Here is a 14,340-nt window from a genome sequence, read left to right as displayed (position 1 = left end):
CTGCTAAATGACTAAATGTAAATGTAAATGTAAATGTAAATGGCTGCAATATAACAAAGAGTGAAAAATTTAAGGGGGTCTGAATACTTTCCGTACCCACTGTATATATATATATATTTAATTGTCATAATATTTTACACTATATTTATATACTATATATATATAATTTTTATTTAAATAATATATAATTTCCCAAAAAAAATTGTGCTGCTAAAAATAAAAAAGTTTACAATGGTGGGAACAGTACAGCAGCAGAAAGAAATCCTTATTGTTGAGCCCTGTTAAAAGTGTCAGGAAGGCACATTTTAGAGGTTACCAGGCCTGAGAGAAGTGCTATACCTTGCAATCCAGCTTGCAGCTTGAACAAATAGAATTTCTAATTCAGCATTCCCATTAGATTTCTACACAAAATTTTAATTTAGGGCCAGAGCAAATTGTGTTATTTTCCTCATGATACGCACTGGCTTACAGAATCATCCTCTGAGTGGTTAGTCCTTTTTCTAACCGTGTTCAAGCAAGCTGTGAAGCACTTCCATTGTTTGGTCGCGCTTGAATAGTGATTGGTGCAGACACAGAGTACTGTAGGCAGTCTGACAACAGACTGGAATAAAGATGTTTTCCTTTCGTTACTAATAATTCAGGAATGCGTCTCCTCCTCGTACACGTCAAGCTTGGCAAACAACTCACGTACGCAGTGATTTGTTTATGGATTAGAATGGAGATACAGTGAAAATAGGATAAAAAAGCAGTGCAATCAGTTCTCAGGTCACCATTAACCTTGATAAACTTCACACAGCCGATTCAGTGGAAAACTTTAGGCATAAATCTGACAGAAATAAATCTTTGGTAATGCATCTCTGTGTAAAATATCATTGCTGGGTTTCCAGTATCACTTACAATTTCAAAGTCCAATTTTTTCAGGCATAAGCTCAAAGGCCGTCCACTAAAATAATTGGTCATCATCATGTACTAAACTTTACAATGTGTCTGCTGGCTAATAGGTGTCTAAAATGCCACAGAAGTGTCCAAAGACCCTGTGACAGCTGCTGCCCGGTTACATGGTTTACTTCAAAGTGCCTTGGAGATTGTAAGGAAAAAATTAAGCATGAAAGTTTTTTTCAGGACAGTATTCTCTGAGTGCCTGTTCTTTGAGTATGTGCTTAGTTCTAATACATCCTACTTTATGCACTGGCTCTAACATCTTTCTGAAAGCTCTTCTTTAGTCAGCCTCAGTTTCATTTATTCCACACTGCTTATCAGAGCTTTCAGACTGTGCCGCACTTTTGCATTATGACGTTAACAGAAATCCTTTTAGAAGAATCTGTCTGCATATTCAGAATGGAAATTAGAACGTAAGAGAGCTCAGAGGCTCAAGTCTAATAGTTCCAGAAGAACCTGGAGGTAATTATGTTCACTTGACAAAACCAACATACTGTTATTGAACAAACACTTTCAATATTCCTAAACCCAGACAAATACTTTGAAGAGTAACCCGTCCTATAGACCTTTCAGCCTGTTTTGGCTTAATATGCTGTATAATTTTCTACATTTTCTAACCAATCAAGTTATGGTTATTATGGTTTATATATACACTGACTAACACAGATTTAGACAGATTTGTGAACAATATTTGAGAGAAATAGGCCTTTTGCGTACATAGAAAAAGTCTTAGATCTTTGAGTTCAGCTCATGAAAAATGGGGGCAAAAACAAAAGTGCTGCATTTATAATTTTGTTCAGTGTATATATATATATATATATCAGGGGCGTTTCCTCCGAGGAGGCTTGGATGAGAAAATAATCATTATTACAAAAATAAAACAATGCAAATATTACTAAATATGACATTAAAAGTATAAAAATCACTCATTTTTATACAGTAATACTGTCCAACAGTGACAACCGCAGGTAATGTTACAACGGAGGCTTGCCTCCCCCCAGCCCATTGACTTTTAACAGAGACGTGCCATGGGGGGTAATTGAGAATCAATGGGGGAAAGTCATGTGAGAGGAGGCAATGCCTCCATCACGATAACATTGGATATGATCGGTTATGATTGGATGTGACTGGTTCGTGCGATAAATCCCGCCTCTTGTTTTCATGCGAGCTCTTGGCCTGAATGAAGAAAATAAAGCTTTTATTAACTAATTATAAAGTAAGTAAACAATTCACCCGCTTAGATATCACTGATCTGTCACGTCAATATAAAACTTGAAATGGCCTGAAAACGTGATGACTGTGTCAGTTTTTAGTGAGCATTCAGCTTGATGAAATTAAAGATTTTATGACGATAACCTGAAAATAAGTTGATTAACTCTTTCCCCGCCAGCATTTTTTTTTTAATTTGCCAACCACCGCCAGCGATATTTATGATTTTCACTGAAATTTGATGGCCTCCAGTATATTTTGCTGTATGAATATTTGAATATGCAATACACCAAAATAAAGATCAGAGCCTCTACTTTTAAATAAAAAATCAGTTTTATTCTAGCTTAAAGCAACACTTGAACACTTTATCAACACTTGAATATAAGTAGGTTTCATAAAACATGCATTATTTTGACCAAAAAGGTGAGAAAATCAAATTTTTATCAAAAACTACATCTGGATAATATTCAGTACGATTATCAAAGCATAAATCCAGTAAATCGCTTCCATCAATACCTCCAAAGCTTGCACAGACATATACCACTTCCTGGGGAAAGAGTTAAAAAGAACAGCTGAACATCAGTTGACAAATAAAAAAATACTGTTAACACTTTACAATAATGTGTCATTTGTTACCATTAGTTAATGTGTTAACTAACATGAACAAAATTAAACTCACTTAAATTAAAACTGAAATAAATTCACGCTAAATAGAACTATTAAAAAAAATTACAAATGCAACAAAATTACAAACAAAAAAGTAAACTAATTCAATAACTAATTTGTAAGCAAATTAAAAATATTAATAAATAGTATATAAATAATACCAAAATACCACTGCCAAAACTCTCCGGTACTTTATTCTGAAATTACTATAACTCGCTATCAAGCTACATACATTCTGAATCATTATATTATAACATAATGGACTGTCTTTCAGGAAATAGCTAATCCCGCAGTATTTGTTTTATGGACGTGTGATACTTAAAATCATGCAGCTTGTTGAGGGCATGTGTGATATTTTTTCTCTAAGTGATGTTATTATTATTTTCTAAGTGATCATATATAAAATATTGAGAAAACTGCCTAAAGAATGAATAGATTTACATTGAGGAAACTTATTTTGAGGCCAGAAGGCTCTTTTTGTAAGAAACCACACAGCAACACCTTGGCATCCACCCAAACACCAGTACAACGTGTGCCACAAGCACCATATTTCCTTCATAATACATTTTAGATGTTTCTAGACCCTTGATAATGTAAGAGAAAAAAACTGTTTTATTATTCCAGTGTGCCATCTTCAAAAGAATGTATGTGGTCATCTCCAAAATGATCTGACAGATAAATCTCCATATGGAAGTGGTTGCCATGGCAATTCAGTCCTCCACTGCAATGCATAATTTTTGCTCCTAAATTGATACATTTCCATTTCTAAAATGATATTTTGAAACATTCATGCATCTCAGGCCTGGCAGCAGCTTTGTCCATTACTGCATTTATCTGCAGAGTGGACTGTAACATCCTGATTCCTGTCATTTCTCATGTGGAGACCTTGTAGCATGAGCATCACAGCCCCGTCCCGTCCACCCAATTTACCAGACACACAAACCCTTCATTTCTACAGCCGCTCCTATGCAAGAGGAAAAGCAGAGAGCAACCAAACCAGCTCAGAGGAGCAGTAATGAGCATGGGGGAAACTCCCAAAGCACGTACAATGAAAGAAAAAAGATCAATATTAAATGAAGCCAAAACAAATATGACTAAAACAAAGTTAACCCTTTAAAAGACTACTTTGAAATATCATGTATTTATTTCCTTACATAATTTGCACTAATACTGAAATGGTAGTCAACTCTATTTACTTATTTCAAACATGTAAAATTGTTTTTTTTTATGATTCAGAGCTGTGTAGATTACTTACAAATTGTAGTCCATTACTGATTACGAATTACATGATGAAAACTGTAGTTATTAATGTAATCTAGGTTACTCATTTTAGGGAATGTATTCTTCTGACTACTTTTTAGATAATTTTTTTAAATCAAATTTGTTTTAAACTTACAATGAAACATTCCATACTGACATAAAAGAGCAAAAAGAAAGAATATATATTCTATTTTTTTATATCATTAAATTATTATTAAATTAATTGGATTTCCCAAAATTGGCTTAATTCAAGAACTGCAGTGGGCTTGTGAGTTGATAAAAAAAGCTAATTATTAATAAAAAAATAAAAAAATAAGTGAAATAAATTATTCAAACATTTCAACATTAAAAATAGAAATATTTAATTTGTTTACCTGTATTCTTTTTAGCGACATCGAACTGTAAACATGCAAATGTTTTGTTAAATTATTGAAATATTAACTTCCTCAGAGATATTTCAAGTAAATATCTCATGTCAAAGGAGTTTGCTTTTTTCACCCAAATTTAGAAGCATGGATTGCAAATTTATTTACATGACATTTACACGACCATTTTATATCATAAAGATAGTGAAAGCCAAATGGTACGACACAGTAGGATTTTCAGAGAGGAAAACTTAAAAAATACAAAGAATTAGGGAGAATCAATAAATTATGAATGATTTACTGCCATTGTGTGAATATGTAATCATGCAATCCATAAAAAAGTAACTGTAATCTGAGTATGAGCATTATAAAATGTAATATAATCTAATTACGAGTACTTGATTTTTTGAATCTGATTACGTAATCCAGATTACACTTAATCAGTTACTAATATTGCTTCAGAATACAAAAACTTGCTCCAACTCCACCTCTAATTTCCAACCATCTGACTCAACTCACCTACTTTTCACCATCCAATCAGTTACCAATGACTAAGACCAAGTACCAACCTACATTATGTTAACTGAATGTTAAATGAAAAACTGAATGTTTCCATCTAAATGTTAACTGAATAACTGAATGTTTCAGAAAGCAATTGTAACTGAAGAAAATGTAACACTTTAGATTAGGGAAAAGAGGTACTTAAAGGGATAGTTCACCCAAAAATGAAAATTCTGTCATCATTTACTCAACCTCATGTTGTTCCAAACCTGTATGAGTTTCTTTTGTCTGTTGAAATTAAAAGAAGCTATTCTGAAGAATGTTGGTTACCAAACAGTATAGCCTTTGACTTTCGTAGTAGGAAAAAATACTATGGAAGTCAATGGCTACCAGCTTATTTTTGGTTACCAACATTCTTCAAAATATCTTCTTTTGTGTTCAACAGAAGAAAGAAACTCATACAGGTTTGGAAAGACAAGAGGGTGAGTAATTGATGACAGAATTGTAATTTTGGGGTGAACTAACACTTTAATACTATAAAATAAATAAGACATGTTTAAGATTCTGTGGCATTTCTCTCAGCCTTTCCCTTCAATTTTTATGCTGGTAACATCATTTGCAATAACAATATTAATTTTAACTTAGTTCTCAAAACCTTTGAACCCTTTTGTCAGATCAAGGGTAAAAAAAGGGTCATGAGTGCCATTTCATGCTGACTTCAAGGGGGTAAAAAAAAATCACACCTTTTTTACTCTGACTGACCTTGGGAAACGGTTACCCCAGCAACCACCAAAGTCAGTGTAGCTCATGTGTCTGAAGCTGTTAATGTCTGTCTGCCTTCTTCTTGTTTCTCTCTTTATTTCTCTCACCCTGTCATCCACCCTTCTCCACATCTCTCTTGTCTCTCTCAGCCACCTTCTCACTCCCTCTTTCTTCATGACAACAGGACAGTCTCCCGAAACAAACAGAAGTTTGAAACAAGTTTTTAATCATCCGTCCTGATCCATGTATTGATGTATTGATTCTTTCCATTTACATAGAAATAAACACTAAAACTTAGCTTACAGCACATTATTCTTTTGTTGCTTTGCAAGCACTGCAATTTCCTTCAGGGAATGCAAATTTAGTTTTGTATGACATAGTTATATATCTCAAGTTAGACCAAATAAAAATCTGAAACAAAGACATTCCCTTCTAGTCCTGCAGCAAACCTACAATCAGACCATCTTGAAAGTGCCCTGAGGCACAGACTGAGCACAGATCAAAGTTTGACTGCAATCCATAATTTTCCAGCCTGTTTTCTAACCCAGCATCATGTCCGTAATGCATAAATTGTCATCATTTACTCAACCTCATGTTGTTCCAAACCTGTATGAGTTTCTTTTGTCTGTTGAAATTAAAAGAAGCTATTCTGAAGAATGTTGGTTACCAAACAGTATAGCCTTTGACTTTCGTAGTAGGAAAAAATACTATGGAAGTCAATGGCTACCAGCTTATTTTTGGTTACCAACATTCTTCAAAATATCTTCTTTTGTGTTCAACAGAAGAAAGAAACTCATACAGGTTTGGAAAGACAAGAGGGTGAGTAATTGATGACAGAATTGTAATTTTGGGGTGAACTAACACTTTAATACTATAAAATAAATAAGACATGTTTAAGATTCTGTGGCATTTCTCTCAGCCTTTCCCTTCAATTTTTATGCTGGTAACATCATTTGCAATAACAATATTAATTTTAACTTAGTTCTCAAAACCTTTGAACCCTTTTGTCAGATCAAGGGTAAAAAAAGGGTCATGAGTGCCATTTCATGCTGACTTCAAGGGGGTAAAAAAAAATCACACCTTTTTTACTCTGACTGACCTTGGGAAACGGTTACCCCAGCAACCACCAAAGTCAGTGTAGCTCATGTGTCTGAAGCTGTTAATGTCTGTCTGCCTTCTTCTTGTTTCTCTCTTTATTTCTCTCACCCTGTCATCCACCCTTCTCCACATCTCTCTTGTCTCTCTCAGCCACCTTCTCACTCCCTCTTTCTTCATGACAACAGGACAGTCTCCCGAAACAAACAGAAGTTTGAAACAAGTTTTTAATCATCCGTCCTGATCCATGTATTGATGTATTGATTCTTTCCATTTACATAGAAATAAACACTAAAACTTAGCTTACAGCACATTATTCTTTTGTTGCTTTGCAAGCACTGCAATTTCCTTCAGGGAATGCAAATTTAGTTTTGTATGACATAGTTATATATCTCAAGTTAGACCAAATAAAAATCTGAAACAAAGACATTCCCTTCTAGTCCTGCAGCAAACCTACAATCAGACCATCTTGAAAGTGCCCTGAGGCACAGACTGAGCACAGATCAAAGTTTGACTGCAATCCATAATTTTCCAGCCTGTTTTCTAACCCAGCATCACATTCAGCATCAGAGATGTGATGAGACAACGGCAGCCTGATTTCACAAGAGATTCAAAGTAACAAAGAACAGGCTGATTGGTTCAATTACAGAATAAAGTGTTTCCTGATAAAACAGGCAGTGCACAGAACCTACTCACGGTCATGTCTAATATGTTGTGATGTTGATGAATGTGCAGCTAATGACAAATAACTGTTCTTTAGGGCGTAAGATCAAGCTTAATGGAGAGAATGGACAACTAGTCATTATCTAAGCATCTTTTTATGGGCGTCAGTTTAAAAGTTGCAGATTAAAATAGGTCTGTCCTGCCGTGAGGTTAGATAACTGTTCGGCTATCTGTATCTGTGAACAGTTGACACTGCAACATTTACGTATGCGAGGTTCTTAAAACGACCCTAATCTACTCAATTAGATAGAATAATCATAGTTATACGCTGGGAAAATGATGGACCTCGGAGGCACACTCTCTCAGAGGCCAGTGTTTGAAGATGGCAGAGAGGCAGGGGGCGTCTAAAAGCGTCTCCTTCTTCCCCTGTCTTGGCAGAGCCCCTCTTAAAAAGCGTTCAGGAACACAGCAATTGATTTCAGAGCGAGCGAATCAGCTGGGTCGTGGGAGTCTAAAAAACGGCAATCAACGTGTCACTGTTAATTAGGCGCCACTCGGAGATGCCCGTGAAAATCTGCTTCCTTAGCAGGGTGGAAAAGAAAGCACAAAAAGCTGTTTTTTTAAGAGCCAGAGCTGGAGGGTTGCCTGAGCTCCTGTGTGTGTTTTCTCCCGAGAGATAGAGGACAGGGCTGACGGTCTCATCTCAGCATCCTCACATCAACTAGTCCAGGACTGAGCTAGTCTCAGCCTCAGAAGGCAAGCCCAAGGACTGCACAAAGTTCACTGAAATCTGACTGACAGGCTTTATGCAACTTTCAGAAGTAAAGGCACACAAGTTTTTAACATAATATATGGCAGCCAAGTGGTTTGGAGAATGTCTGGATGGATATATATATATCCTATCGGTAATCGGCCGATACTATTAAATTAATTTAATATGAATTAATTGTAGTAAGATTTAATTAAATATTTTAATAAAATTAAATCTAATCTATTAAACAATAATATAATATAATAATTACAATATGTACCACACATACATTAAATAATTAAATTATATATATATATATATATATATAAAATGACAAAAATATAATTACAAATAAATAATACAGATTAATACTATATAAATATTATCATAGTGGAAACTAATTTCTTTTACATTCACATGTATTATTTTAACACTGTTAATGTAATCTTTAGCAAATCTTAAAATAAATATTCATTTTCATATTGTTCAATATAATGTTGAAATGCCTAAATACACTTGTAGCATTTAAATAGCATTTCTCCAAGTTTTGTTCATAACATGACAAAATTATCGGTGCAAATAATCTATTTCTGATAACTCTGCCACATAACAACACAACAAACTGTTGTTGGTTTCATAACATGACAGTCAAGTGGCTGTCTAAGTGGACGTTTTTGGCCAGTATAAGCTGCTATGATGACTTTTTGCCAAATAACTCGTTATATGAGACTAGGACTGAGGCAGGATCCAACTCCACATCTCACTGGACGCGAGTTAAAGCAGGAGACAGAGAAAATTATGCCTTGGGGTTAATTAGGGGGTATTAGCATCTCAGCCCACATCTTTAACCGCCACACCACTACAAAAATAAAGGAGGAAAAAGAGTAATAATAAAGCGAGAAAGAGAGAGACACCAGCAATGCAGCAACTCACCTACAGAATGATGGACAACACAGACGAGTCATGCTGACAACAATATTGGTATTTTCACAGTTCATTTCTCGAGGATGCCTGGGCAAAATATAGAGGGTACAATGCACATGCAGTTTATTTCAGAAACCTGTGCTGTCTGACTGCCTCAGTGATGCCATCAAGCTCGATCGGGCCTGACAACACAGACGAAACGAATGCTTGTGATTTTGTATGACTGGCAGTTCTTCTTTTTGGCTGTTTTTCAGACATGATGAAAACTATTTGGCATCTTCTCACAAAATTCTCACTTTCAGTGTTGCAAGACTTTCACCTAATGCAGAATGAAAGGCACAACTGCCACTTCTGTAATAAACCTGTAACGCAACGTATATTTAAAGTCATTTCGCTGTGTTAATTAACTGCCAAACGGCTTGGAAATAGCTACACTTCACTAAAAGTTAATTATATTTTTCAGCATTAGAAATCTCAAGTGATTATATTGGGAACAGGAGGGTGTGCAAAACAAAACATGAAGCAAAGAGGTTATTTTCCAACCCTGTAAATTAATGAGAGTGTTGCACATTGACTTCATCAACTGTCCCAAAGAATGAGCAAATCGCCTACCAAAAATATACACTACCGATCAGTAATATAGCCTATTAAAAAGAAAGAAAGAAAGAAAGAAAAGTTGCATCAAATTGATTAAAATTATTTATGTTACAAAAGATTTATATTTTAAAAAAAAGCTGATTTTGAACTTTCTAGTCAAAGATACATGAAAACATTTCCACAAAAATATTTGGTGAAAATACTGTTGATAATAATATCAATTGAGCAGAAAATCGGCATATTATGTGTTATGTGACATGAATACTGGAGTAATGATGCTGAAAATTCAGCTTTAAACTCACAGGAAGACATTAAATTTTAAAATATATTAACATTTATTAATAAAATATATTAAAAATATATTAAAAACAATTATTTTAAAATGTAATAATATTTCACAATATTTCTGTTTTTACTGTATTTCTGATCAAATAAATGCAGCCTTGGTGAGCTTAGTAAACTTTTTTCAAAAACATTAAAGTGCCCCTATTATGGGTAATCAATGAAAGGTTCATATTTTGGTTTTGGGAGTCCCCAACAACAGGTTGACATGCATGCAAGCTCAAAAACACTTTAATTGTCTTATAATACGAATTTATTTTTACCTTACTTGCTCAACGACTCCCAAACGATTCTCTCAACGAGTCATTTTTCCAAACCCCTCCTTTGCATGACACTAATCTGCAGTGATTGGTCCGATTGGTTTCATTTCCATTTCATCCTGCCTGTAATGCCTGATAAAGCAGCGTTTGTGAGCGCAGTGCTGCTTTGTGTACAGTGTTACCGGGGAAACCGCTATTTTTACCGCTCCTAAAGCGACATCTAGTGGCAAAGAATGAAGTAGCATTTTCATTCTGACCAATGCGAAAAGACCAACAATTGGGCGGGGAATATGCTAATGTTTCATGTTGACGTCAACATGAAACGGCTTGGGATTCGTTTTAAAAACGACTCGTTTCAAAGATTCAGATTCGACTCTTTCTTTTGAGAGGCAATAACTTTATACACGGTGCACTTTCAGATTTAAAACTTTGCAGGATGTTTTCATTCACTTAGAGCTGTGTTACACACTGCATGAAAAGTAATTTTCAAAAATCCATAATAGGGGCACTTTAAAACATCTTACCGACCACAAACCTTTGAGGAGTACAATTGATTTTTTATTGACATAAATAGTTTAATCTATTGAAAAAATGACCATTTTACCCAATATTTCATGCTAAGGTCAAACTCTGTTGAAATCAGTTTGAGTCAAGTCTCCCATGCAGTTCATGTGAGCAGCACTAGTTGTACAATGCAGGAAGATGCTGCCTATGTAGGGCCTTCCAAATCGGTCAAGTATGAGGTTTCAGTTCAGTTGCCTCACTAGGTTTCGGACCAAAGCCTTAACTGTGCACTTAGCTCACATTTAGTTCCATGAAGGCTAGTGTAATTTTCTAATGAACACACAGGCCATCATCTAAATCACTGAATATAATTAGCACACCAAATGTGATTTAATCCTCCCACAGAAGTTTACACAATTCAAATGCTCCCTAGGTTAAGAAAATATTCTGTAAGCACTGCCTCCACCTTTTGTCATCTAAGGCAGCATGATTGTGTGTAGCATCTGAAGATTTCGCCCGGAGGCTTTGCTGAAAGTGGGAGAATTTTCTGAAATTTTCTGAAAAATGTAAACTATAAAGGCCAGAGGCTTCCCCTCAGTCAAGATGGAGCCCTGCAGCAGTGTGTGTTCAGCTTGTCAGTTTCTCTCAGAGCTGCTCACAAGCATGAGGACTTCCTCAAAATGACGAGAATCTGTTGCTGCCAAATGAGAAGTGGGTCATTTTAGATTACAATAATCTTAATCTCTCAAGCCAAATCAAGTGGAGGCTGGAATGGTACAGCAGTGTGGGATGTGTGGTAAAATCAATGAATGTTTTTGTTACATTCAAAGTAAATGGCCAAAAATAAACACATTTTTAATCGTAGCCATGGTATTGTGGGTAATGCACGCTGATAATGCATGAACGAGTCTTTGTCTTATAGAAATGCAGGTCCAATCCAGTCTATATCTTTCCCAAACCCATTCCCTGTCTGTCTTTTCAGTCAAATTCTCCTGTCCATAAAGGCAATAAAAATATATATATATTTTTTTCATTTATTTACGTTTTACATTTTTTATAGCTTATGCATGAGAACCAAAAAGGTTTGTACTTACGCTTGAGCTTAATTTACCATATTTGATGTGCTCTATGTATGTGTGTTGATCATTGTTTATATGTGAATAGATGTTCATCGTATAAAGCGATCATGTCTCTTCAGAGGACTTGGATTAACCCTTTTGATTCATATGGATTATTTTTATAATTTCTATCAACTTTTTGAAGTGTCAAGGTTTTTGCTGCATGGAAATTTAATGGATGGACAGAAATCAGGTTTCATTAAAAATATCTTCATTTGTCTTTTGAAGATGAATGAATGTGTTATGAGTTTGGAATGCCAAGAAAGTAAATAACTGATAATAATTTTCACTTTTGAGTAGTGCTATCAAAAATTAGCGTGTCAACGCATGCAATTAATTTTTTCAGTTTAACGCGTTAAAAATATTTAACGCAATTAATGCAGGGGCAGAGCTAGGGTTGGCCACCCCACTCACAACTGCTGTTTCTGTCACTTTTTTTTCTTGAAAGAATTGCATTTATTTAGACCCAGAACATTTTTACAACCACATTAAACGGAGGACTTTTCAGACGTGCACTTGACATTAAAATTGATAGCTCTCGATTATACTGTAATGCTGAATGTCTATAGTCAATGGGAAATATTAAATATTAGGGGGGAAAAAATTCTTAGAGACATCAGTATACTCACCTTCAGTCATAAAAAAGACGTCATTAAACAAATATTAAAAATATACAGTCTTTATGTTGTTTCTACATTAATTTGAAGATTGAATGTAAATTATTGCAATATAAAAGTATATTTAAAACTTTAATGTTAGATGGGATTAATCTCAGTTAACTGCGATTAATTTCAGAAAAACATTTAATAATAAATATTTTTTTAATCGATTGACAGCACTGCTTTTGAGTGAACTATTGCTTTAAACAATCCTTCAAAATATTGAATGAGATATTCTTTTAGGGTTAGCTCGATACCACAATTTTGGCTTCGCAACGATACCAGAATCTAGTACCTCAGTAACAATACTAATTCGAAAGATAACGGAGTTGAAAACTAATGTATATGAATACTGAATACTATGAATACTGAATACTATTTTTTAATGAATACTAATGAACATATAATGAATATATAATGAAAACTAATTTCTTTATTAATTTACACAAATTAAATTGATATTAAATTGTTTGAAATTAAATGCAAGTATACAAATATTATGAGATCTAAAAATCATTTGGGAGTTTGAGCTTGTTACCATATTTCAGAAATTGATATGCTCTTATGTATGTGCATTAATCAGTGTTGTAAATAAAACTCTAAATAAAATCAGCTAAATGATACACTCACTTGATGATTTCTTAACTCTATGAAAAGAAACTCTGTTTGATCCATCTTGTTCCTCTCACATTTGCCCGTTTCGCATCAGTTTGGGTAAACTTTGGTGAACTTCAGATCAGCAGCCTATCAAGTAGAGAAAAGAGCAAAATCATGATATTGTGCCATTTGAAATATAATCTATACCCATAATTTTCCAGTACCGGTATACCATCTACTATTTTATTTCCTTTAAAGGGGTCATGAACTGAGAAATCAAAATGCCCTTGATCTTTTGACATATAAGAGGTCATTATGCTATAAAAACATCCTGTAGTTTTCAGAACTCAAATCTTTATCGTTAGTCTAAAATCAGCTTTTTATTGAAGACAATCTGCCAAAACAACAGCTTGTGGAATGTGCCGCTTTATGACATAATAGTGTGTCTAAACACCACCTCTGCAGATGATCAACGCCTTCTTCATCACTGCCTGTTTAGCCCCTGATCTGCACACATAGTAAGTAAAAAACGAGCGGCAAACGCAGGTCTATGCAGAAACCAAACAATAAACTTTATTTGATTAACTTTATTTGATGAACTTTATTTTTAATGAAGTGCCAGACCACGTCAATAAGAACTTGGTCCTTTGTGAACAATTCCGTGGTAAAATGAAGTGAACAAACAAGGCACAATTCAATGCAGGATTTTCAGAAAGACTGAAACTAAAAGACGTCGCTGTGTCAACTATATTGGATCCGATAGTAATGTCACAACACACAAGTGTGAGTAACTGTTTTCATTAAGTGATCACTATTGCTTTGTTTGTTATTACAGATTGTTAGATATGTACTGAGTATTTATGCATGTTTTAACATAAAACACAGCATCGTCTATGAAGGATGTAGGCTGTCAAACATATACAATAGGGTTGTGACGGTGTGGAAATTTTCCCACCGGTTAATCGACGTGTATCACCGTGGGGGCGGGGGCGTTCCCTCTTTTCCTGCTTTCCTTCGCTTTTAAATAGCTTGTAAAAGCGGCGTGCGCATTTTACTTTCACTTTCAAATAGTGGCAATTCAGCGTAAATCAATTGTTCGTTTGAATTTTCCCTCTTTTCCTCGCTTTC

The 14,340-nt window shown here is 34.8% G+C and overlaps 1 protein-coding gene across 6 annotated transcripts in view; it reads right to left on the bottom strand.

The window, feature by feature from the left end:
- Window positions 1-14,340, bottom strand: part of marchf8 (membrane-associated ring finger (C3HC4) 8) — a 107,981-nt gene that overhangs the window by 56,411 nt on the left and 37,230 nt on the right. The window contains exon 2 of one of the 6 annotated variants that reach the window (XM_016488428.1): window positions 13,246-13,359. The exons of the other annotated variants lie outside the window; for them this stretch is intronic. Coding sequence (XP_016343914.1) covers window positions 13,246-13,290 — 45 coding nt within the window. The 5' untranslated portion in view covers window positions 13,291-13,359. The remainder of the gene's footprint in view (window positions 1-13,245; window positions 13,360-14,340) is intronic. 6 annotated transcript variants of the gene reach the window in all.

Source organism: Sinocyclocheilus anshuiensis, unplaced genomic scaffold (assembly GCF_001515605.1).
Source record: "Sinocyclocheilus anshuiensis isolate Anshui unplaced genomic scaffold, SAMN03320099.WGS_v1.1 scaffold1581, whole genome shotgun sequence".
NCBI classification, from domain to species: domain Eukaryota; kingdom Metazoa; phylum Chordata; class Actinopteri; order Cypriniformes; family Cyprinidae; genus Sinocyclocheilus; species Sinocyclocheilus anshuiensis.
Note: the sequence above shows the minus strand (reverse complement) of the source record. Positions and strands in the feature narration are given on the sequence as shown.